The 26,509-nt window shown below is 45.0% G+C and overlaps 1 protein-coding gene across 2 annotated transcripts in view; it reads left to right on the plus strand.

Moving 5' to 3' along the window:
• The window catches only part of LOC115124049 (voltage-gated potassium channel subunit beta-1), a 322,712-nt gene that overhangs the window by 147,197 nt on the left and 149,006 nt on the right, over positions 1-26,509 (plus strand). For both annotated transcript variants that reach the window (XM_065024229.1, XM_065024230.1), the window contains exon 2: positions 13,909-13,952. In XM_065024229.1, coding sequence (XP_064880301.1) covers positions 13,909-13,952 — 44 coding nt within the window. The remainder of the gene's footprint in view (positions 1-13,908; positions 13,953-26,509) is intronic.

Consider the following 26,509-nt stretch of genomic DNA (forward strand, 5'->3'; position numbering starts at 1 on the left):
AGACCGCGTTCAACACGCCTACTGGTCACTATGAATACTTGGTGATGCCCTTCGGCCTGACCAACGCCCCAGCGGTGTTCCAAGCGCTCATAAACGATGTGCTTAGGGATATGCTTAACATATTTGTGTTTGTTTACTTGGATGACATCCTCATCTTTTCGAGCTCTCTTCAAGAACACACAAAGCATGTCAGACAAGTACTCAAACGCCTCCTAGATAGCCATCTGTACGTTAAGCCGGAAAAATGTGAATTCCATTCATCCCGAGTACAATTCCTGGGATTTATAGTGGAACCCGGTCGAGTCCAAATGGACCCCAGGAAGGTAGGGGCGGTAGCGGATTGGCCCACCCCCAAATCCGTTAAGGAAGTTCAGCGTTTCCTGGGCTTCACAAACTTTTACCGCAAGTTCATCAAGAACTTCAGCTTGGTGGCAGCCCCTCTCTCAGCTTTAACCAAGGGTGGCAATGCAAGGTTTTTGTGGGGAAGAGAAGCTGAGACGGCCTTCCAAGGACTCAAGCAGCGCGTCCTCTCTGCTCCCATCCTGATACTACCGACTACGGATGAACCGTTTGTGGTGAAGGTAGACGCCTCAGAGGTTGGTGTTGGAGCTGTCCTGTCTCAGAGGGGTGAAGACAAGAAGCTTCATCCGTGCGCTTTCTTCTCACACCGGCTTACCCCGGCTGAGAGGAACTACGATGTGGGGGATCGTGAACTCCTAGCGGTTAAGATGGCATTGAAGGAATGGAGACACTGGCTCGAGGGGGCTTCTCACCCGTTTCAAGTGCTTACGGACCACAAAAATCTGGAGTATATCCAGCAGGCGAAGCGGTTGAACTCTAGACAAGCTAGATGGTCTCTTTTCTTCAATCGATTCCAGTTTATCCTCATCTATCGGCCCGGGTCGAAGAATCTCAAACCGGATGCCCTGTCCCGAGTCTACGCTCCTGCCATTCGAGATGACACGGACATGCCTGTCCTTCCTGCTGCTAAGATCGTGGCTCCGATTTCATGGCACTCTGACTTCTGGAGGATACCGTGAGACGAGCTCAAGCTATCGAACCGGACCCGAAAGGGGGTCCTGCCAATCGGTTGTTTGTCCCCAAGGCAGTGAGGACTCAGGTCCTTCTGTGGGGGCACTCCTCTCGCCTCACCTGTCACCCGGGCGTAGGTCGCACCTTGGAGTTCATCCAGCGTAAGTTCTGGTGGCCTACCATAAGAGAAGACGTTGCCTCTTTCGTCAATGCCTGCCCCGTGTGCTGCCAGGGCAAATCTTCTCACCTCCGCCCTCAAGGACTCCTTCACCCTTTACCTATTCCCCACAGACCCTGGTCCCATATCTCGTTGGACTTTATTACTGGCCTTCCTCCATCCCATGGCAATACTACTATCCTAGTCATAATCGACAGGTTTTCAAAGGTGGCCAGGTTCGTCCCTCTGACTAAGTTACCTTCTGCCAAGGAGACGGCTGAGTTGGTAATTAATCATGTGTTCCGAGTCTTCGGCATTCCTCAAGATATGGTTTCTGACAGAGGTCCCCAGTTCGCCTCAAGGTTTTGGAAGGCCTTCTGCCAACTCATGGGTACTTCTGCCAGTCTATCTTCAGGGTACCATCCGGAGTCCAACGGCCAAACAGAGAGGATGAATCAAGAGCTGGAAGCCACCCTCCGATGTATGACTCGTAACAACCCGTCCACATGGTCGTCCTTCATTGTTTGGGCCGAATACGCGCACAACACCTTGCGCTCCTCCTCCACTGGTATGTCCCCGCACGAGTGTCAGTTTGGCTATGCCCCTCCATTGTTCCCGGACCAGGAGGCAGAAGTCAGAGTGCCTTCAGCCTTGAAGTTCGTCAGACGCTGTCGGCTTATGTGGAGGAAGACCCGTCTTAATCTTATGCGTTCTTCACAGAGGTACCAACAACAAGCCAACAGACGTCGCCGTCCCGGGCCTACCCTGCGCCCGGCCAGAGAGTCTGGCTCTCCACAAGAGACTTACCACTACGGGTGGAGTCTCGCAAGCTGTCCCAAAAATACATCGGTCCCTTTAAGGTTGCCAGGAGAGTTAACCCAGTTTCTTATCGCCTACACTTACCCAGATCCCTTAAGATTAATCCCACATTTCACATTTCCTTATTAAAACCTGTTGTTTTTTCTCCCCTTGTCCCGGCAGACAGACCTCCCCCTCCGCCTCGTGTCATTGGAGGCCAGCCGGCTTATACCGTCCATCGGATACTGGATTCCCGCCGGGTGCAGCGGTCCTGGCAGTATCTGGTGGACTGGGAAGGCTACGGTCCCGAGGAGCGCTCCTGGGTTCCTGCCAAAGACATACTGGACCCTGACCTCATTCGTCAGTTCAGGGCTCTCCACCCTGAGAGAGCTGGTAGGAACGTCAGGAGCCGTCAGGATTTGGCCAGGGTTGTTCCGGTTTTTGGTCACTAGATGCCCCCATTGTGCCTTTTGACCTTTTTGTTTTCCCTTGATCCCCATTATTATTTGCACCTGTGCCTCGTTTCCCCTGATTGTATTTAAACCCTTTGTTTTCCTCAGTCCTTTGCTCTGTGTTTGTATGTTAGCACCCAGCCCTAGTATTCTGTTAACTCTTGTTGATCCCGGTGGACGCTCTTGTGGAATTCTGTTTTTTGTTCTTGTTTATTTATTTTTGAGTATCTTTTGAGGCTTTTTGTGCTATACCTACCACCTTGTGGATTTACCTTTTTTGTCTTGGAGGATTACCTTTGTTCTTGTGGAATTCCTTTTGAGGTTGTGGAGTTACATGTGTTCCTGAAGGACTTCACTTTTTACTACATTAAATACAACCGTCTCAAGTACTGCTGTGTCTGCCTCATCTTCTGGGTTCTGCCGACTATTCGTGGCTCAGTTGGTTAAGTGACTGTTTCTCACTCCGGAGACCCGGGTTCGTAACCGGGTTCTGACACAGAACAACAAACAAAACAAGAAGCATGACAGGTACTTTAAGACTGTCTTCTTCTTTATCTGCCTTCAGATACAATGGAGGAGTTGAGGCGCTGTCAGGGTTACGGGTGGGACTGTGACTGTGGCTCCTCCTGTTTATCTGGGGTTGTGCCTGTGGCTCCTCCTGTGTATCTATCTTTATTTGTTTGTTTTGTCTCTTGGTCCAGATGGGCTTTCAGAAATATATGGAGCTGTTGTTCCATAGAGAGTAAAGAGTTCTAACTGTTGTTCCATAGACAGTAAAGAGTTATAACTGTTGTTCCATAGACAGTAAAGAGTTATAACTGTTGTTCCATAGACAGTAAAGAGTTATAACTGTTGTTCCATAGAGAGTAAAGAGTTATAACTGTTGTTCCATAGACAGTAAAGAGTTCCAACTGTTGTTCCATAGACAGTAAAGAGTTATAACTGTTGTTCCATAGACAGTAAAGAGTTCTAACTGTTGTTCCATAGACAGTAAAGAGTTATAACTGTTGTTCCATAGACAGTAAAGAGTTATAACTGTTGTTCCATAGACAGTAAAGAGTTCTAACTGTTGTTCCATAGACAGTAAAGAGTTCTAACTGTTGTTCCATAGACAGTAAAGAGTTCTAAATGTTGTTCCATAGACAGTAAAGAGTTCTAACTGTTGTTCCATAGACAGTAGAGCTACATTGATTTTCACAAGTTAACTACTGTAATTACAAAGCGGAAATATACAGAACCAGCATTTCTAGAGAGCATACGCTGCCAAGAGCCTAAGATATCTGCGGGAGAGGTATTGTCTCCCTGCCAAACACCATGGTCATCCATCAGACTGTTTAAGCCGATCACTAACATTGTTCAGCCTAGTGCCTAATTATCCCATAGAGAACATGGAGGTGGAAAGATCGGGGTTCTATTAAAATACCCTTTTCACAATGGGAGGACAATTGATTCTGTGTCTGGGCCTGGGCCGCTGTTAAAACAGGAAGATGGATATCGCCTTGGGTATTAAGCATAGTTACAGTAAAGAGGCAGTTTTATGAAGCAGTCTAACAGAAGGGGGAGTCACTGTTCCTGTTTTATTGCTACTGAAATTACACATTTACAGAAGTGCCCACACACAGACTGTACTGTAGGTGAGAAATGGGGTCATACATTCAGTGTGTGTCTAAGGATGTGTGTGTTTATGAGAGAGAGAGAGAGATCTCTCTTCCATCTGATATATTGTATATTCCGTATTGTATATTCTATATTCCACATTCCATATAATATATTCTATATTCCATATTGTATATTGCATATTCCGTATTGTAAATTCTATATTCTATATTCCATATAATATATTCTATATTCCATATTGTATATTGCATATTCCGTATTGTATATTCCATATTCTATATTCCACATTCCATATGATATATTCTATATTCCATATTCTATATTCTATATTTCATATAATATTCTCTGTTTCTTGCCATGGCAAACAGTGGCAGGTGTTGAGAGTTGTGATCCATCTGAAATGAGAGAGCAGAGGAATGTGTCAACGTAAATCTGTTCTCTCTCACACACACCTACACCCCCTCCTCCACAGTATGAGTATCAAATGAAAGTGAGAGCTGGGTTCTATATAGGTGTTATTAGCTTGGCTGGATCTCTGGTGTACAGATGTTTTCATGACCTGTATACACAGGGAGGTATGTTTTACTGCTTTATACAGGCTCTGTATGATGCCAGCCAGAGATTGCTCCTTGGCTTAAAGTGATGCTTCCACATGCATGCAAACACGCACTCAAACAAACACACACATGGGCACACACACACGTGTGTACACAAACACTCACGCACACACACATTCATAACAGAGATTGAGCATTGGCACAGAACACTGAGACTGACATTTTCCATTTCAGAGAGCTCTTATCTCCTGGGGAAAGAAGGTCATTACTACACCGCTGTGGTAAATCTAATATAGGTCCAGTGACTGAACACCCCATATCAGAGGATCTCTCTCTCTCTCTCTGTCTCTCTCTCTCATTTCTTATGTGTGTATTTTGAGAGCACGTACCACAGCTCTGTAAAGACTTGTTGACTTGAGGCTGAAGGACAGGTAGACTGATGGAGTCAGAGAAGGCATCGACAGGTAGACTGATGGAGTCAGAGAAGAGGTGAACGACAGGTAGACTGATGGAGTCAGAGAAGGCATCGACAGGTAGACTGATGGAGTCAGAGAAGAGGTGAACGACAGGTAGACTGATGGAGTCAGAGAAGTCATCGACAGGTAGACTGATGGAGTCAGAGAAGTCATCGACAGGTAGACTGATGGAGTCAGAGAAGAGGTGAACGACAGGTAGACTGATGGAGTCAGAGAAGTCATCGACAGGTAGACTGATGGAGTCAGAGAAGAGGTGAACGACAGGTAGACTGATGGAGTCAGAGAAGGCATCTAAACAGAGAGTACACTGACCCAAAATTAACAAAAGCTTTGACAATGTGCAGACTCAGTGAGCATAGCCTTGCTATTGAGAGAGGCCTTCCTGGTTTCCTGTGCTAAACCTTCCTGGTTACATGTGCTACCTATAAACACACGTGACCAGTGACCCATGACCCCAACATATAGCGCCCTCAAGTGTACAAAACGAGTTCAAATAACCATTGTCAGACAACATATACAACATATACACTAACAGGCCAAAACAGCTCCTACACAAATCAAACATTGATACACTCCCATAGGTCGCTGCCCACGAAATGAGTTGGAAACTGATCTACACTTCCTAACCTCCTGCCAAATGTATGACCATATTAGAGACACATATTTCCCTCAGAAAACAAATTGTAGTGACGATTCCCTGTGAAAAGCCACTGGCATAGGAGTGATGCCAAACTAAGAAGCTAGTTAGCTACTAAGAACTTTCCAATACACTTTCAAAACAACAAAACTGAGAGCTCCCTCATTCTAAATAGTAGCTCATATCCAGGATAAGGTCTTATTCAGGATAAGCTGTTAACTTGCACACAGCAGCCAGCAGCATACCACCCTGCATACCACTCATACCACTCTTTCCTCTGGTCTAAAAAATATCCCAATTCCCCAGGGCAGTGATTGGGGACACTGCCCTGTGTAGGGTGCTGTCTTTCAGATGGGATGTTAAACGGGTGTCCTGACTCTCTGAGGTCATTAAAGATCCCATGGCACTTATCGTATGAGTAGGGGTGTTAACCCTGGTGTCCTGGCTAAATTCCCAATCTGCCCCTCAAACCATCACGGTCACCTAATAATCCCCAGTTTATGATTGGCTCATTCATCCCCCTCCTCTCCCCTGTAACTATTCCCCAGGTCGTTGCTGCAAATGAGAACGTGTCCTCAGTCAACTTACCTGGTAAAGTAACAGATAAATAAAAAGCACAGCATTCCAGATAGCATCTCATGAGTATCCCTGTATCTATGAATAAACACAATATTCCTAACTGAAGTTCACATTGGTTAAATTGAATAGTAACTGAAATCTGGACACTGACTATAGGTCTATAACCTCTCACATGTAGTATAATATTAAAGTGATGCCACTTTCGTGTGTTTTGCCAGCAGCTCTTTATAAGCACAGCGCTGTTTATGACTTCAAGCCTATCAGCCTAATGGCTGGTGTAACCAATGTGAAATGACTAGCTAGTTAGCTGGGTGCGCGCTAATAGCGTTTCAAACGTCACTCGCTCTGAGACTTGGAGTAGTTATTCCATGTGCTCTGCAAGGGCCGCGGCTTTTGTGGAGCGATGGGTAACACTGCTTCGAGGGTGGCTGTTGTCGATGTGTTCCTGGTTCAAGCCCAGGTAGGGGCGAGGAGAGGCACGGAAGCTATACTGTTACACTGGCAATACTAAAGTGCCTATAAGAACATCCAATAGTTAAAGGTATATGAAATACAAATGGTATAGAGAGAAATAGTCCTATAATTCCTATAATAACTACAACCTAAAACCTCTTACCTTGGAATATTAAAGACTCATGTTAAAAGGAACCACCAACTTTCAAATGTTCTCATGTTCTGAGCAAGGAACTTAAACGTTAGCTTTTTTACATGGCACATATTGCACTTTTACTTCTCCAACACTTTGTTTTTGCATTATTTAAACCAAATTGAACATGTTTCATTATTTATTTGAGGCTAAATTGATTTTATTGATGTATTATATTAAGTTAAAATAAGTGTTCATTCAGTATTGTTGTTATTGTCATTATTACAAATTTAAAAAATAATCGGCCGATTAATCGGTATCTGCCTTTTTTGGTCCGCCAACAATCGGTCGACCTCTAGAAGAAACAGTATTATGAAGCCAAGATCAATGATATAAAGAATGATGGGGGGGAAAAAATGTTGGTGTAACTGCAACCGGCCAACAGTATTATACAAAAATAGACATTCTGATGAGAAGTAACTCACAAGCATATAATGAAAATAAAACATCTTATCTATGTTACCCAACGAATTCTGATTATTCCCCAACATTAGCTCTAATATAGATCATGTAGGTCGCTGCCTTATAGATGTACTATCTTAGTTTGACCACTTTCTCACAGCAGGAGAACCTGCAGCATTAGGAAACGTGAATTATGATGTGCATTATAATTACTAGATATACATTTGTCTTTGGGGCAAATCAAGCATGATATTTTAAAGTGGAAATGACAAACTTTAGAAGCATTTTTAAACCTTGACTACACCACACGTTGCATTTCCTGCTGTGCAACAAAACAGTGATCAAATTAAGATAGCACATCTGTACACAGACACCACTCTCAGACACCCAATTACACAGACACCACTCTGACAACTGTCTCTACACACCAACCCAATTACACAGACACCACTCTGACAACTGTCTCTATACACCAACCCAATTACACAGACACCACTCTGACAACTGTCTCTATACACCAACCCAATTATACAGACACCACTCTGACAACTGTCTCTACACACCAACCCAATTACCCAGACACCACTCTGACAACTGTCTCTACACACCAACCCAATTACACAGACACCACTCTGACAACTGTCTCTATACACCAACCCAATTCCACAGACACCACTCTGACAACTGTCTCTATACACCAACCCAATTACCCAGACACCACTCTGACAACTGTCTCTACACACCAACCCAATTACACAGACACCACTCTGACAACTGTCTCTATACACCAACCCAATTACACAGACACCACTCTGACAACTGTCTCTATACACCAACCCAATTACACAGACACCACTCTGACAACTGTCTCTACACACCAACCCAATTACACAGACACCACTCTGACAACTGTCTCTACACACAAACCCAATTACACAGACACCACTCTGACAACTGTCTCTATTCACCAACCCAATTACACAGACACCACTCTGACAACTGTCTCTACACACCAACCCAATTACACAAACACCACTCTGACAACTGTCTCTATTCACCAACCCAATTACACAGACACCACTCTGACAACTGTCTCTACACACCAACCCAATTACACAAACACCACTCTGACAACTGTCTCTATACACCAACCCAATTACACAGACACCACTCTGACAACTGTCTTTATACACCAACCCAATTACACAGACACCACTGTCTCTATACACCAACCCAATTACACAGACACCACTCTGAAATGTCTGTCAGGTTATACAAAACGAATTAGAGTTGTTGAAAGGATGTTTTGTGTGGGAACAAGTTCAGCTGGGTAGATAGATGGAGTGTGTGGGAACAAGTTCAGCTGGGTAGATAGATGGAGTGTGTGGGAACAAGTTCAGCTGGGTAGATAGATGGAGTGTGTGGGAACAAGTTCAGCTGGGTAGATAGATGGAGTGTGTGGGAACAAGTTCAGCTGGGTAGATAGATGGAGTGTGTGGGAACAAGTTCAGCTGGGTAGATAGATGGAGTGTGTGGGAACAAGTTCAGCTGGGTACATAGATGGAGTGTGTGGGAACAAGTTCAGCTGGGTAGATAGATGGAGTGTGTGGGAACAAGTTCAGCTGGGTAGATAGATGGAGTGTGTGGGAACAAGTTCAGCTGGGTACATAGATGGAGTGTGTGGGAACAAGTTCAGCTGGGTAGATAGATGGAGTGTGGGAATGCTTGGAATAGATTGTGTGTGTATGTGTTTACTACCGGAACAGAGACAGAGACACACACACACTAATGTGATTTATTCACACACACATACTCCCTACTGTGTGGCGATAAGTTGAAGTCTACACCTTTCTCATTCTCTCTACCTCTTCACTGACAGAGTCTGGAAGTGGGGAGAGAGAAACCATCTTTTCAATCTAAACATATATATGTATATATGGGACCATGGGACCAACACTTTACATGTTGCGTTTATATTTTTGTTCAGTAAAAATATAATCAGCAGAATGCAAAACAAAATTGAGCCCATATATATATGTATATGGGCTCAATTTTGTTTTGTATTCTGCTGATTCTATTTATACTGAACAAAAATATAAACACAACATGTGAAGTGTTGGTCCCATGTTTCATGAGCTGAAATAAAAGATCCCAGAAATGTTCCGTATGCACAAAAAGCTAATTTCTCTCATTTTGTGCGCAAATTTCTCCTTTGCCAAGATAATCCATCCACCTGACAGGTGTGTCATACCACTCTGAAATGTGCAGTTTTGTCACACAACATAATCACACAGATGTGTCAAGTTTTGAGGGATCGTGCAATTGGAATGCTGACTGCAGGAATGTCCACCAGAGCTATAACCAGAATTTTATGTTGATTTTCTCATAAGCAACCTCCAACGTCATTTTAGAGAATTTGGCAGTAGGTCCAACCGGCCTCACAACCGCAGACCATGTGTAACCCCGCCAGCCCAGGACCTCCACATCCAGCTTCTTCACCTGCGGGATGGTCTCTGATGAGCCACCTGGACAGCTGATAAAACTGTGGGTTTGGACAACCAAATCATTTCTGCACAGACTGTCAGAAAACGTCTCAGTGAAGCTCATCTGCGTGCTCGTCGTCCTCACCAGGGTCTTGACCTGACCGCAGTTTGTCATCATAACCGACTTCAGTGGGCAAATGCTCACCTTCGATGGCCACTGTCACGCTGGAGAAGTGTGCTCTTCATGGACGAATCCTGGTTTCAATTGTACCGGACAGATAGCAGACAGTGTGTATGGAGTCGTGTGAGCGAGTGGTTTGCTGATGCACAGCCCCATGTCACAAGGATCTATACACAATTCCTGGAAGATGAAAATGTCCCAGTTCTTCCATGGCCTGTATACTCACCAGACATGTCACCCATTGAGCAGGTTTGCGATGTCCCAGTTCTTCCATGGCCTGTATACTCACCAGACATGTCACCCATTGAGCATGTTCGGGATGCTCTGGATCGACCTGTACGACAGCGTGTTCCAGTTCCCTGCCATAACCCAGCAAGTGACAACATTCTACAGGCCACAATCAACAGCCTGATCAACTCTATATGAAGGAGATGTGTCGCGCTGCATGAGGAAAATGGTCGTCACACCAGATACTGACAGGTTTTCTGATCCACGCCTCTACCTTTTTTTTTAAGGTGTCTGTTATCAACAGATGCATTTCTTTATTCCCAGTCATGTGAAATCCGTAGATTCGGGCCTAAATAATGAATTTCAATTCATTGATTTCCTTGTATGAACTGTAACTCAAGTAAAATCTTTGAAATTGCTGCAGATAGCGTTTATATTTTTGTTCAGTGTAGAAAAGGCCCGTGTTACGACACCAGCTAGCTTGCCAGTTGACGTTGGAAGTCAGCGCCGTTCTGCCCACGGAGCAGTGACTGAGTTCTATTGAGCAGTGACCACTTTTTGACCAAGGCCGTAATGACATTCTATTCGCTAACTAATCTGAGTAAATTGTCTGTAACTGTTGAACTATATATGTGGTAGAGACATAAGGGGTTTGGACAATTATTCTCTCTATTGTCTATCATATCACAAACATGGAATGAAATTACAATTTTATGGGTGAACACCCTAATTAGGTTGTGGGGCCAAGGTTGTGAGGCCAAGGTTGTGAGGCCAAGGTTGTGGGGCCAAGGTTGTGGGGCCAAGGTTGTGAGGTCAAGGTTGTGGGGTCAAGGTTGTGGGGCCAAGGTTGTGGGGCCAAGGTTGTGAGGCCAAGGTTGTGAGGTCAAGGTTGTGGGGCCAAGGTTGTGGGGCCAAGGTTGTGAGGCCAAGGTTGTGGGGCCAAGGTTGTGAGGCCAAGGTTGTGAGGTCAAGGTTGTGGGGCCAAGGTTGTGAGGCCAAGGCTGTGAGGCCAAGGTTGTGAGGCCAAGGTTGTGAGGCCAAGGTTGTGAGGCCTGTGGTTACAGTGTTTTCATGCCAGAGACCGTGTCACTCTTACCTTGTGTCCATTTCTTCATTGTGTTACAGTGTCATTGGAAAAGCAGGTCAAACTGTTCTAGACTGCTGCAGAAGGTGAAGACCTAACACATTGTAAATCAGTGTCCAGGTCAAACTGTTCTAGACTGCTGCAGAAGGTGAAGACCTAACACATTGTAAAGCAGTGTCCAGGTCAAACTGTTCTAGACTGCTGCAGAAGGTGAGACCTAACACATTGTAAAGCAGTGTCCAGGTCAAACTGTTCTAGACTGCTGCAGAAGGTGAAGACCTAACACATTGTAAAGCAGTGTCCAGGTCAAACTGTTCTAGACTGCTGCAGAAGGTGAGACCCAACACATTGTAAAGCAGTGTCTAGGTCCAACTGTTCTAGACTGCTGCAGAAGGTGAGACCTAACACATTGTAAAGCAGTGTCCAGGTCAAACTGTTCTAGACTGCTGCAGAAGGTGAAGACCTAACACATTGTAAAGCAGTGTCCAGGTCAAACTGTTCTAGACTGCTGCAGAAGGTGAGACCTAACACATTGTAAAGCAGTGTCCAGGTCAAACTGTTCTAGACTGCTGCAGAAGGTGAGACCTAACACATTGTAAAGCAGTGTCCAGGTCAAACTGTTCTAGACTGCTGCAGAAGGTGAAGACCTAACACATTGTAAAGCAGTGTCCAGGTCAAACTGTTCTAGACTGCTGCAGAAGGTGAAGACCTAACACATTGTAAAGCAGTGTCCAGGTCCAACTGTGCTACTAGATAATGAGTGCCTGATGAGTTGTAGTGTGTGTCTGGAGCTGACCCTGAGCTGACAAGGTAAAAAAATATGTCGTTCTATCCCTGAACAAGGTATTTAACCCACTGTTCCTAGGCAGTCATTGAAAATAAGAATTTGTTCTTAACTGGCTCGTCTAGTTAAATAAAGGTCAAATGAAAATATTTAAAAAATGCTTGTTCTTTTCTATTTAGTCATGTGTCATTCACCTGTCTGCCCCGTGTATACGGCTTGTTAGGAAGTTGACATGACAGGTCTGAAACCAGAACTGATTCCATCAGTCAGTGATTGGTCATGGCAGGCTTCTACTGCTCTGTTATTGGTCACAGGCGCGTTCTACAGGTCTCTGCCTGGTTGGAGTGGGTATAAAGCATGGAGATTTCCATCTGATGGGCAATGTCACAGAACGTCAGGATAACTCAGTGTCAGCCTGTCGGCCGTTACACAACATGACACAAAACCAGAGGAGAGACATACACACTGATTAGAGGACATCACTTCCTGTTGGCCAGACAGACAGACAACACTCTCTGTTTTTCTGGTTCTTGCTGTTAAGGGTCTAATCAAACTATGGCTGGTTCTACCACCATTAGCCAGCTGTCACTTGGCCACACACACATACATACACACACACACACACACACACACACACACACACACACACACACACACACACACACACACACACACACACACACACACTGGGTCCAACAGTGTTCCCATACTACACCTGTGCGCATAATGAGATGATTACAGAGCCAATTAGGTGTTCTAACTATTATTCCCAATGAAACCTCCCAACCCCCCTCCACCTCTCTGTCCTGTGTACTCATCTGAAGTGAACCTAAGCTTGTTGACTTATTTCCGGACACATATTGTCATTTCTCTGGATCTGTTTGAATGAAATAACCATGTAGTCAAAGATAAAGTGTCAGGCGTTTGGCAGCACTGTGTGAGAGGAGACATCATTATGTCTAACTCTGTCTGTCTGTCTCACTCAGGATGTAATGTGACTGAGATCTAACTCTGTCTGTCTGTCTGTCTGTCTGTCTGTCTGTCTGTCTGTCTGTCTGTCTGTCTGTCTGTCTGTCTGTCTGTCTGTCTGTCTGTCTGTCTGTCTGTCTGTCTGTCTGTCTGTCTGTCTCACTCAGGATGTAATGTGACTGAGATCTAACTCTGTCTGTCGGTCTGGCTCAGTCAGAATTAGCAACGTATCGGTCTCAGGAATACATACAGTCCCACATCACTGCCAATCACTCCCTCCCTACCTCTGCTTCCAAATCTCTCACTCCCCCTACCTCTGTTTCCCAATCACTCCCTCCCTCACTCCCTCCCTCTCTACCTCTGCTTCCAAATCTCTCACTCCCTCACTTCCTCCCTACCTCTGTTTCCCAATCACTCCCTCCCTCACTCCCTCCCTTCCAACCTCTGCTTCCCAATCTCTCTCTCCCTCCTCCCTCCCTCCATCCATCCCTCACTCCCTCCCTACCTCTGCTTCCCAATCTATCCCTCCCTCCCTCCCTCCCTCCCTTCCAACCTCTGCTTCCCAATCTCCCTCTCCCTCCCTTCCTCTCTCTGCTTCCCAATCACTCCCTCCCCCTCCCTCCCTCCCTCCCTCCCTCCGCTTCCAAATCCCTCCCTCCCACCCTACCTCTGCTTCCCAATCTCTTTTGACTAATCTTGACCATCACACACACAAAACAATACACACACACACAAAACACACACAGCCAGCTGCCCTTCTATCTTGATCTGAGTTGATTCGTTAACAACATTGACTAACAGCTCTACTGTATGTTTCTCTCCTCAGGAACCTGGGGAAATCAGGACTTAGAGTGTCGTGTTTGGGACTGGGTAAGAACATTCACCTTTTTAGAACCCATCACCTGAGTTGCACTATGGCACAGATCTGGGATCAGCTTACCTTCCACAAATATGACCTTTAGTCACAATGGGAGGAATAGAAAACTGGTACACGTACATCTTCCTCCTACACCTTTTGGGCTCATCTCATAGGTGGACGAAGTGGAAGAGCAGCTGTGCTGTTTAAGAAATAAAGGCAGAACTTTCCAGGCAGCTTTTGTATTTGAGGAACTACAGTTGAAGTCGCAAGTTTACATTCACTTAGGTTGGAGTCATTAAAACTAGTTTACATACACTTAGGTTGGAGTCATTAAAACTAGTTTACATTCACTTAGGTTGGAGTCATTAAAACTAGTTTATATACACTGAGGTTGGAGTCATTAAAACTAGTTTACATTCACTTAGGTTGGAGTCATTAAAACTAGTTTATATACACTGAGGTTGGAGTCATTAAAACTAGTTTACATTCACTTAGGTTGGAGTCATTAAAACTAGTTTACATTCACTTAGGTTGGAGTCATTAAAACTAGTTTACATACACTTAGGTTGGAGTCATTAAAACTAGTTTACATACACTGAGGTTGGAGTCATTAAAACTAGTTTACATACACTGAGGTTGGAGTCATTGAAACTAGTTTACATACACTTAGGTTGGAGTCATTAAAACTCATTTTTCTACCTCTCCACAAATTTCTTGTTAACAAACTATAGTTTTGGCAAGTCGATTAGGACATCTACTTTGTGCAAGACACAAGTCATTTTACAACAATAGTTTACAGACAGATTATTTCACTTATAATTCACTGTATCACAAATACAGAGGGTGAAACGTTTACATACACTAAGTTGACTGTGCCTTTAAACAGCATGGACAATTCCAGAAAATGATGTCATGGCTTTAGAAGCTTCTGGGATAATTTGAGTCAATTGGAGGTGTACCTGTGGATATATTTCAATGCCTACCTTCAAACTCAGTGCCTCTTTGCTTGACATCATGGGAAAATCAAAATAAATCAGCCAAGACCACAGAAAAAAAATGTAGACCTCCACGAGTCTGTTTCAAACCATAGGGAGCAATTTCCAAATGCCTGGAGGTACCACGTTCATCTGTACAAACAATAGCACGCAAGTATAAACACCATGGGACCACGCAGCCGTCATACCGCTCAGGAAGGAGACGCGTTCTCTGTCTCCTAGAGATGAACGTACTTTTGTGCGAATCAATCCCAGAACAACAGCAAAGGACCTTTTGAAGGAGGAAACAGGTACAACAGTATCTGTATCCACAGTAAAACGAGTCCTATATCGACATAATCTGAAAGGCCGCTCAGCAAGGAAGAAGCCACTGCTCCAAAACTGTCATAAAAAAGCCAGACTACAGTTTGCAACTGCACATGGGGACAAAGATCGTACTTTTTGGAGAAATGTCCTCTCGTCTGATGAAACAAAAATAGAACTGTTTGGCCATAATGACCATCATTATGTTTGGAGGAAGAAGGGGGAGGCTAGCAAGCCGAAGAACACCATCTCAACCGTGAAGCACGGGGGTGGCAGCATCATGTTGTGGGGGTGCTTTACTGCAGGAGAGACTGGTGTACTTCACAGAATCGATGGCATCATGAGGATGGAAAATTATGTGGATATATTGAATCAACATCTCAAGACATCAGTTAGTTAAAGCTTGGTCAGAAATGGGTCTTCCAAATGGACAATGACCCCAAGCATACTTCCAAAGTTGTGTCAAAATGGCTTAAAGACAACAAAGTCAAGGTATTGGAGTGGCCATCACAAAGTCCTGACCTCAATCCTATAGAAAATGTGTGGGCAGAACTGAAAAAGCGTATGCGAGCAAGGAGGCATACAGACCTGACTCAGTTACACCAGCTCTGTCAGGAGGAAAGGCCTAAAATTCACCCAAATTATTGTGGGAAGCTTGTGGAAGGCTACCCAAAAGGTTTGACCCAAGTTAAACAATTTAAAGGCAATGCTACCAAATACTAATTGAGTGTATGTAAACTTTTGACCCACAGTGAATGTGATGAAAGAAATAAAAGCTTAAATAAATAATTCTCTCTACTATTATTCTGACATTTCACATTCTTAAAACAAAGTGGTGATCCTAACTGACCTAAAACAGGGAATTTTTACTAGGATTAAATGTCAGGAATTGTGAAAAACGGAGTTTAAATGTATTTGGCTAAGGTGTATGTAAACTTCCCACTTCAACTGTATATACCGCTGGGACTGAATGTGTGTGTGTGTGTGACTCTGACTCACTTCATCAACCCTGTAGTGCTGTGTGACATGTCTACTGAAGCTCTCTCAGATATGAATGATTGTGTGAAGTCGTTCACCACTTAAAACTGGATCTACAATACACGTTTGACTAAGGCCACTCATCCAGTCTTATACGCTTTGGTTTTGAAAAACTCATTATTGGAGGTGCACAAAGACCCTCCCCACACACACACACACAGTTATAAAACACAAACTCCCACTCAAACCACAGACACACATACACACTGAGAAGGTAATCATACATCATTTGTCTGTGTTGCCATGGCTTCTATTCTTCATTTAAACACCTAATACCTGCCTCCAGTTGCCCTTCACAACCTCTTCTGTCTCTGTGTCTGTCTTAATTTAACTTCAATTTCAATTTAAGGGCTTTGTTGGCATGGGAAACATACGTTAACAAACATATGTTAACATTGCCAAAGCAAGTGAAATAGATAAACAAAAGTGAAATAAATCATTAAAATTACAGTAAACATTACACTCAAAGAAGTTCCAAAAGAATAAAATCATTACAAATGTCATATTATGGCTATATAGTGTGTTGTATTAATGTACAAATAGTTAAAGTACAAAAGGGAAAATAAATCAACTTAAAAATCTGTTGTATTTACAATGGTGTTTGTTCTTCACTGGTTGACCTTTTCTCGTGGCAACAGGTCACAAATATTGCTGCTGACACTGTGGTATTTCACCCAAGAGATATGGGAGTTGATCAAAATTGGGTTTGTTTTCAAATTCTTTGTGGATCTATGTAATCTGAGGGAAATATGTGTCTCTGATATTGTCATACATTTGGCAGGAGGTTAGGAAGTGCAGCTCAGTTTCCACCTCATTTTGTGGGCAGTGTTCACATAGCCTATCTTGTCTTGAGAGCCAGGAATGCCTACAGCAGCCTTTCTCAATAGCAAGGCTATGCTCACTGAGTCTGTACATAGTGAAAGCTTTCCTTAAGTTTGGGTCAGTCACAGTGGTCAGGTATTCTGCCACTGTGTACTCTCTGTTTAGAGCCAAATAACATTCTAGTTCTCTGTCTCTGTCTCTCTGTCTCTCTCTGTCTCTCTGTCTCTCTCTCTCTCTGTCTCTCTGTCTCTCTGTCTCTGTCTCTCTGTCTCTCTCTCTGTCTCTGTCTCTCTGTCTCTCTCTCTGTCTCTCTGTCTCTGTCTCTCTGTCTCTCTCTCTGTCTCTCTGTCTCTCTCTGTCTCTGTCTCTCTCTGTCTCTCTCTGTCTCTCTCTGTCTCTGTCTCTCTCTGTATCTCTCTCTCGTTCTTGCCTTGAAGCGTTGCAAACACACACGCACACAGGCACACACACACTCAGAAAAAAATAAACACACACAAGTAGACACACACACACACACACACACACACACACACACACACACACACACACACACACACACACACACACACACACACACACACACACACACATACACACACACACACACACACACACACACACACACACACACACACACTCATACACTGAGCTCCCCCAGGGATCAATGGGCTGCTTCTCACAGCAGATGGAGAGCTCTTATCACGGACATTAATAGCTGTATTTGCCACTTCAAATTGGACATGGAGAGAAGGTGTGAGTGGATGTGGATATGTAGCAATTATATATTTACCATCTGAATATGTCGATTTTTAGCTTGCAGTCTGGGAGAAAGGTTGAGAAGGGTGGGATAGATTCAATTAGGTGCAAGTAGAGACAGGGAGATTTCCAAAGTGTGCTTTGGCAATATGTACATTGTAACGTCATGCCAATAAAAGCCAATTGAATTGAGAGAGATGGAGGTAGAGTTTAGCAGGGGTGGCTGGTCTGACGGGACTAGGGGACTGGGAGTCTGGGTAAAGAGGGATGGGTTTGTGAGTCAGACTATCCAGGGGATCCGATATGGCAGAGATAAGGTCAGTCTCATTCCACCTGGCAGTCTCCCACACAGACACACACTTCCCACTGTGCCACCGTGCCCTTGGCTTGGTGTGTGTGACATACACTGTCTGGAATGGGACAGCAAGACGGGGAGGACGGGGGGATGACAGGGGCAGAGGACAGGGGTGGAGGACAGGGCAGAGGACAGGGGCGGAGGACAGGGCAGAGGACGGGGTGAGGACAGGGGTGGAGGACAGCGGCAGAGGACGGGGGAGGACAGGGGTGGAGGACAGGGGCAGAAGACGGGTGGAGGACTGGGGTGGAGGACAGGGGTGGAGGACTGGGGTGGAGGACAGTGGTGGAGGACAGGGCAGAGGACAGGGACGGAGGACAGGGCAGAGGACGGGGAGGACAGGGGTGGAGGACAGGGGTGGAGGACTGGGGTGGAGGACAGTGGTGGAGGACAGGGCAGAGGACAGGGACGGAGGACAGGGCAGAGGACGGGGGAGGACAGGGGTGGAGGACAGGGGCAGAGGACGGGGGTGGAGGACAGGGCAGAGGATGGGGGAGGACAGGGGTGGAGGACAGGGGCAGAGGACAGGGGAGGACAGGGGTGGAGGACAGGGGCAGAGGACGGGTGGAGGACTGGGGTGGAGGACAGGGGTGGAGGACAGGGGCAGAAGACAGGTGGAGGACTGGGGTGGAGGACAGGAGTGGAGGACAGGGTGGAGGACAGGGGTGGAGGACAGGGGTGGAGGACAGGGTGGAGGACAGGGGTGGAGGACAGGGGCAGAAGACAGGTGGAGGACTGGGGTGGAGGACAGGGGGTGGAGGACAGGGGTGGACAGGGTGGAGGACAGGGTGGAGGACAGGGGCGGAGGACAGGGGTGGAGGACAGGGTGGAGGACAGGGGTGGAGGACAGGGCGGAGGACGGGTGGAGGACTGGGGTTAGAGGACAGGGCAGAGGACGGGTGGAGGACAGGGGTGGAGGACAGGGGGGGACAGGGGTGGACAGGGTGGAGGACAGGGTGGAGGACAGGGGCGGAGGACAGGGGTGGAGGACAGGGTGGAGGACAGGGGGTGGAGGACAGGGCGGAGGACGGGTGGAGGACTGGGGTTAGAGGACAGGGCAGAGGACGGGTGGAGGAAGGGGTGGAGGACAGGGGGGGACAGGGCAGAGGACAGGGCAGAGGACAGGGCGGAGGACGGGTGGAGGACTGGGGTTAGAGGACAGGGCAGAGGACGGGTGGAGGACAGGGGTGGAGGACAGGGGGGGGGACAGGGCAGAGGACAGGGCAGAGGACAGGGCAGAGGACAGGGGTGAGGACAGGGGTGGAGCACAGGGCGGAAGAAAGGGGTGGAGGACAGGGAGAAAAATACACCAAACTGTATCTCTGTAAGGAGATATGTGGAGAGTGTGTGTGTGTGTGTGTGTGTGTGTGTGTGTGTGTGTGTGTGTGTGTGTGTGTGTGTGTGTGTGTGTGTGTGTGTGTGTGTGTGTGTGTGTGTGTGTGTGTGTGTGTGTGTGTGTGTGTGTGTGAGAGAGAGAGAGTTCTCCTGCCACTGAGCATTTGTGAACAGGTTGCCTCATCACCATAATAACAGGTCAGGTCACGCAGAGTGACAGTTTATACAACGGCTTAATTCAACAATGCTACCAACATAAAATATAAACCGTCATGTTATTTACACACAAACCCAAACACAGTCAAACTATTTACACTAAAACCCACACGGTCAAACTATTTACACTAAAACCCACACAGTCAAACTATTTACACTAAAACCCACACAGTCATACTATTTACACTTAAACCCACACAGTCATACTATTTACACTAAAACCCACACAGTCATACTATTTACACTAAAACCCACACAGTCATACTATTTACACTTAAACCCACACAGTCAAACTATTTACACTAAAACCCACACAGTCATACTGTTTACACTTAAACCCACACACGGTCATACTATTTACACACAAACCCAAACACAGTCAAACTATTTACACTAAAACCCACACGGTCAAACTATTTACACTAAAACCCACACACAGTCAAACTATTTCAAATCAATCTCACACACAGTCAAACTATTTACACTAAAACCCACACAGTCATACAATTTACACTTACACCCACACACAGTCATACTATTTACACCCAAACCCACAATCAGTCATACTATTTACACCCAAACCCACACACAGTCAAACTATTTACACTAAAACCCACACAGTCAAACTATTTACACTAAAACCCACACAGTCAAACTATTTACACCCAAACCCACACAAAGTCAAACTATTTACACTACATTTAACATTACATTTAAGTCATTTAGCAGACGCTCTTATCCAGAGCGACTTACAAATTGGTGCTTTCACCTTATGACATCCAGTGGAACAGCCACTTTACAATAGTGCATCTAAGTCTTTTAAGGGGGAGGGGGGGGGGGGGGTGAGAAGGATTACTTTATCCTATCCTAGGTATTCCTTAAAAATAAGGTGGGGTTTCAGGTGTCTCCGGAAGGTGGTGATTGACTCCGCTGTCCTGGCGTCCTGAGGGAGTTTGTTCCACCATTGGGGGGCCAGAGCAGCGAACAGTTTTGACTGGGCTGAGCGGGAACTGTACTTCCTCAGTGGTAGGGAGGCGAGCAGGCCAGAGGTGGATGAACGCAGTGCCCTTGTTTGGGTGTAGGGCCTGATCAGAGCCTGGAGGTACTGAGGTGCCGTTCCCCTCACAGCTCCGTAGGCAAGCACCATGGTCTTGTAGCGGATGCGAGCTTCAACTGGAAGCCAGTGGAGAGAGCGGAGGAGCGGGGTGACGTGAGAGAACTTGGGAAGGTTGAACACCAGACGGGCTGCGGCGTTCTGGATGAGTTGTAGGGGTTTAATGGCACAGGCAGGGAGCCCAGCCAACAGCGAGTTGCAGTAATCCAGACGGGAGATGACAAGTGCCTGGATTAGGACCTGCGCCGCTTCCTGTGTGAGGCAGGGTCGTACTCTGCGGATGTTGTAGAGCATGAACCTACAGGAACGGGCCACCGCCTTGATGTTAGTTGAGAACGACAGGGTGTTGTCCAGGATCACGCCAAGGTTCTTAGCGCTCTGGGAGGAGGACACGATGGAGTTGTCAACCGTGATGGCGAGATCATGGAACGGGCAGTCCTTCCCCGGGAGGAAGAGCAGCTCCGTCTTGCCGAGGTTCAGCTTGAGGTGGTGATCCTACACACTGACACATTCACTAGAGTCTACACACTGACACATTCACTAGAGTCTACACACTGACACATTCACTAGAGTCTACACACTGACACATTCACTAGAGTCTACACACTGACACATTCACTAGAGTCTACACACTGACACATTCACTAGAGTCTACACACTGACACATTCACTAGAGTCTACACACTGACACATTCACTAGAGTCTACACACAGACACATTCACTAGAGTCTACACACTGACACATTCACTAGAGTCTACACACTGACACATTCACTAGTCTACACACTGACACATTCACTAGAGTCTACACACTGACACATTCACTAGAGTCTACACACTGACACATTCACTAGAGTCTACACACTGACACATTCACTAGAGTCTACACACAGACACATTCACTAGAGTCTACACACTGACACATTCACTAGAGTCTACACACTGACACATTCACTAGTCTACACACTGACACACTGACACATTCACTAGAGTCTACACACAGACACATTCACTAGAGTCTACACACTGACACATTCACTAGAGTCTACACACTGACACATTCACTAGTCTACACACTGACACACTGACACATTCACTAGAGTCTATACACTGACACATTCACTAGTCTACACACTGACACATTCACTAGAGTCTACACACTGACACATTCACTAGAGTCTACACACTGACACATTCACTAATCTACACACTGACACATTCACTAGTCTACACACTGACACATTCACTAGAGTCTACACACATTCACATTCACTAGTCTACACACTGACACATTCACTAGAGTCTACACACTGACACATTCACATTCACTAGAGTCTATATACTGACACATTCACTAGAGTCTACACACAGACACATTCAATAGTCTACACACTGACACATTCACTAGAGTCTGCACACTGACACATTCACTAGAGTCTACACACTGACACATTCACTAGAGTCTACACACTGACACATTCACTAGAGTCTGCACACTGACACATTCACTAGAGTCTACACACTGACACATTCACTAGAGTCTACACACTGACACATTCACTAGACTCTACACACTGACACATTCACTAGAGTCTACACACTGACACATTCACTAGTCTACACACAGACACATTCACTAGAGTCTACACACTGACACATTCACTAGAGTCTACACACTGACACATTCACTAGTCTACACACTGACACATTCACTAGAGTCTAGGTACTGACACATTCACTAGAGTCTACACACATTCACATTCACTAGTCTACACACTGACACATTCACTAGAGTGTACACACTGACACATTCACTAGAGTCTACACACTGACACATTCACATTCACTAGAGTCTAGATACTGACACATTCACTAGAGTCTACACACTGACACATTCACTAGAGTCTACACACTGACACATTCACTAGAGTCTACACACTGACACATTCACTAGAGTCTACACACTGACACATTCACTAGAGTCTACACACTGACACATTCACTAGAGTCTACACACTGACACATTCACTAGAGTCTACACACTGACACATTCACTAGTCTACACACTGACACATTCACATTCACTAGAGTTTATATACTGACACATTCACTAGAGTTTATACACTGACATATTCAGTAGTCTACACACTGACCCACTGACACATTCACTAGAGTCTATACACTGACACATTCACTAGAGTCTACACACTGACACATTCACTAGAGTCTACACACTGACACATTCACTAGAGTCTACATACTGACACATTCACTAGAGTCTATACACTGACACATTCACTAGAGTCTACACACTGACACATTCACTAGAGTCTACACACTGACACATTCACTAGAGTCTACACACTGACACATTCACTAGAGTCTACACACTGACACATTCACTAGAGTCTACACACTGACACATTCACTAGAGTCTACACACAGACACATTCACTAGAGTCTACACACTGACACATTCACTGGAGTCTACACACTGACACATTCACTAGTCTACACACTGACACATTCACTAGAGTCTATACACTGACACATTCACTAGAGTCTACACACTGACACATTCACTAGAGTCTACACACTGACACATTCACTAGAGTCTACACACTGACACATTCACTAGAGTCTATACACTGACACATTCACTAGAGTCTACACACTGACACATTCACTAGAGTCTACACACTGACACATTCACTAGAGTCTACACACAGACACATTCACTAGAGTCTACACACTGACACATTCACTAGTCTACACACTGACACATTCACATTCACTAGAGTTTATATACTGACACATTCAGTAGTCTACACACTGACCCACTGACACATTCGCGAGAGTCTATACACTGACACATTCACATTCACTAGAGTCTACACACTGACACATTCACTAGAGTCTACACACTGACACATTCACTAGAGTCTACACACTGACACATTCACTAGAGTCTACACACTGACACATTCACTAGAGTCTACACACTGACACATTCACTAGAGTCTACACACTGACACATTCACTAGAGTCTACACACTGACACATTCACTAGAGTCTACACACTGACACATTCACTAGAGTCTACACACTGACACATTCACTAGAGTCTACATACTGACACATTCACTAGAGTCTATACACTGACACATTCACTAGAGTCTACACACTGACACATTCACTAGAGTCTACACACTGACACATTCACTAGAGTCTACACACTGACACATTCACTAGAGTCTACACACTGACACATTCACTAGAGTCTACACACTGACACATTCACTAGAGTCTACACACTGACACATTCACTAGAGTCTACACACTGACACATTCACTAGAGTCTACACACTGACACATTCACTAGAGTCTACACACTGACACATTCACTAGAGTCTATACACTGACATATTCAGTAGTCTACACACTGACACATTCACTAGAGTCTACCCACTGACACATTCACTAGAGTCTACACACATTCACATTCACTAGAGTCTACACACTGACACATTCACTAGAGTCTACACACTGACACATTCACTAGAGTCTACACACTGACACATTCACATTCACTAGAGTCTAGATACTGACACATTCACTAGAGTCTACACACTGACACATTCACTAGAGTCTACACACTGACACATTCACTAGAGTCTACACACTGACACATTCACTAGAGTCTACACACTGACACATTCACTAGAGTCTACACACTGACACATTCACTAGAGTCTACACACAGACACATTCACTAGAGTCTACCCACTGACACATTCACTAGAGTCTACACATTGACACTTCACATTCACTAGAGTCTATATACTGACACATTCACTAGAGTCTACACACAGACACATTCAATAGTCTACACACTGACACATTCACTAGAGTCTACACACTGACACATTCACTAGAGTCTACACACTGACACATTCACTAGAGTCTACACACTGACACATTCACTAGAGTCTACACACTGACACATTCACTAGAGTCTACACACTGACACATTCACTAGAGTCTACACACTGACACATTCACTAGAGTCTACACACTGACACATTCACTAGAGTCTACACACTGACACATTCACTAGTCTACACACTGACACATTCACTAGAGTCTACACACTGACACATTCACTAGAGTCTACACACTGACACATTCACTAGAGTCTACACACTGACACATTCACTAGAGTCTACACACTGACACATTCACTAGAGTCTACACACTGACACATTCACTAGAGTCTACACACTGACACATTCACTAGAGTCTACACACTGACACATTCACTAGAGTCTACACACTGACACATTCACTAGAGTCTACACACTGACACATTCACTAGAGTCTATACACTGACACATTCACTAGAGTCTACACACTGACACATTCACTAGAGTCTACACACTGACACATTCACTAGAGTCTACACACTGACACATTCACTAGAGTCTACACACTGACACATTCACTAGAGTCTACACACTGACACATTCACTAGAGTCTACACACTGACACATTCACTAGTCTACACACTGACACATTCACTAGAGTCTACACACTGACACATTCACATTCACTAGAGTCTACACACTGACACATTCACTAGAGTCTACACACTGACACATTCACTAGAGTCTACACACTGACACATTCACTAGAGTCTACACACTGACACATTCACTAGAGTCTACACACTGACACATTCACTAGAGTCTACACACTGACACATTCACTAGAGTCTACACACTGACACATTCACTAGAGTCTACACACTGACACATTCACTAGAGTCTACACACTGACACATTCACTAGAGTCTACACACTGACACATTCACTAGAGTCTACACACTGACACATTCACTAGATTCTACACACTGACACATTCACTAGAGTCTACACACTGACACATTCACTAGAGTTTATATACTGACACATTCACTAGAGTCTACACACTGACACATTCACTAGAGTCTACACACATTCACTAGAGTCTACACACTGACACATTCACTAGAGTCTACACACTGACACATTCACTAGAGTCTACATACTGACACATTCACTAGAGTCTATACACTGACACATTCACTAGAGTCTACACACTGACACATTGAGTCTACACACTGACACATTCACTAGAGTCTACACACTGACACATTCACTAGAGTCTATACACTGACACATTCACTAGAGTCTACACACTGACACATTCACTAGAGTCTACACACTGACACATTCACTAGAGTCTACACACTGACACATTCACTAGAGTCTACACACTGACACATTCACATTCACTAGAGTCTACACACTGACACATTCACTAGAGTCTACACACTGACACATTCACTAGAGTCTACACACTGACACATTCACTAGAGTCTACACACTGACACATTCACATTCACATTCAGAGTCTACACACTGACACATTCACTAGAGTCTACACACTGACACATTCACTAGAGTCTACACACTGACACATTCACTAGAGTCTACACACTGACACATTCACTAGAGTCTACACACTGACACATTCACTAGAGTCTACACACTGACACATTCACTAGAGTCTACACACTGACACATTCACTAGAGT

Source organism: Oncorhynchus nerka, linkage group LG11 (genome assembly GCF_034236695.1).
Source record: "Oncorhynchus nerka isolate Pitt River linkage group LG11, Oner_Uvic_2.0, whole genome shotgun sequence".
Taxonomy (NCBI): Eukaryota; Metazoa; Chordata; class Actinopteri; order Salmoniformes; family Salmonidae; genus Oncorhynchus; species Oncorhynchus nerka.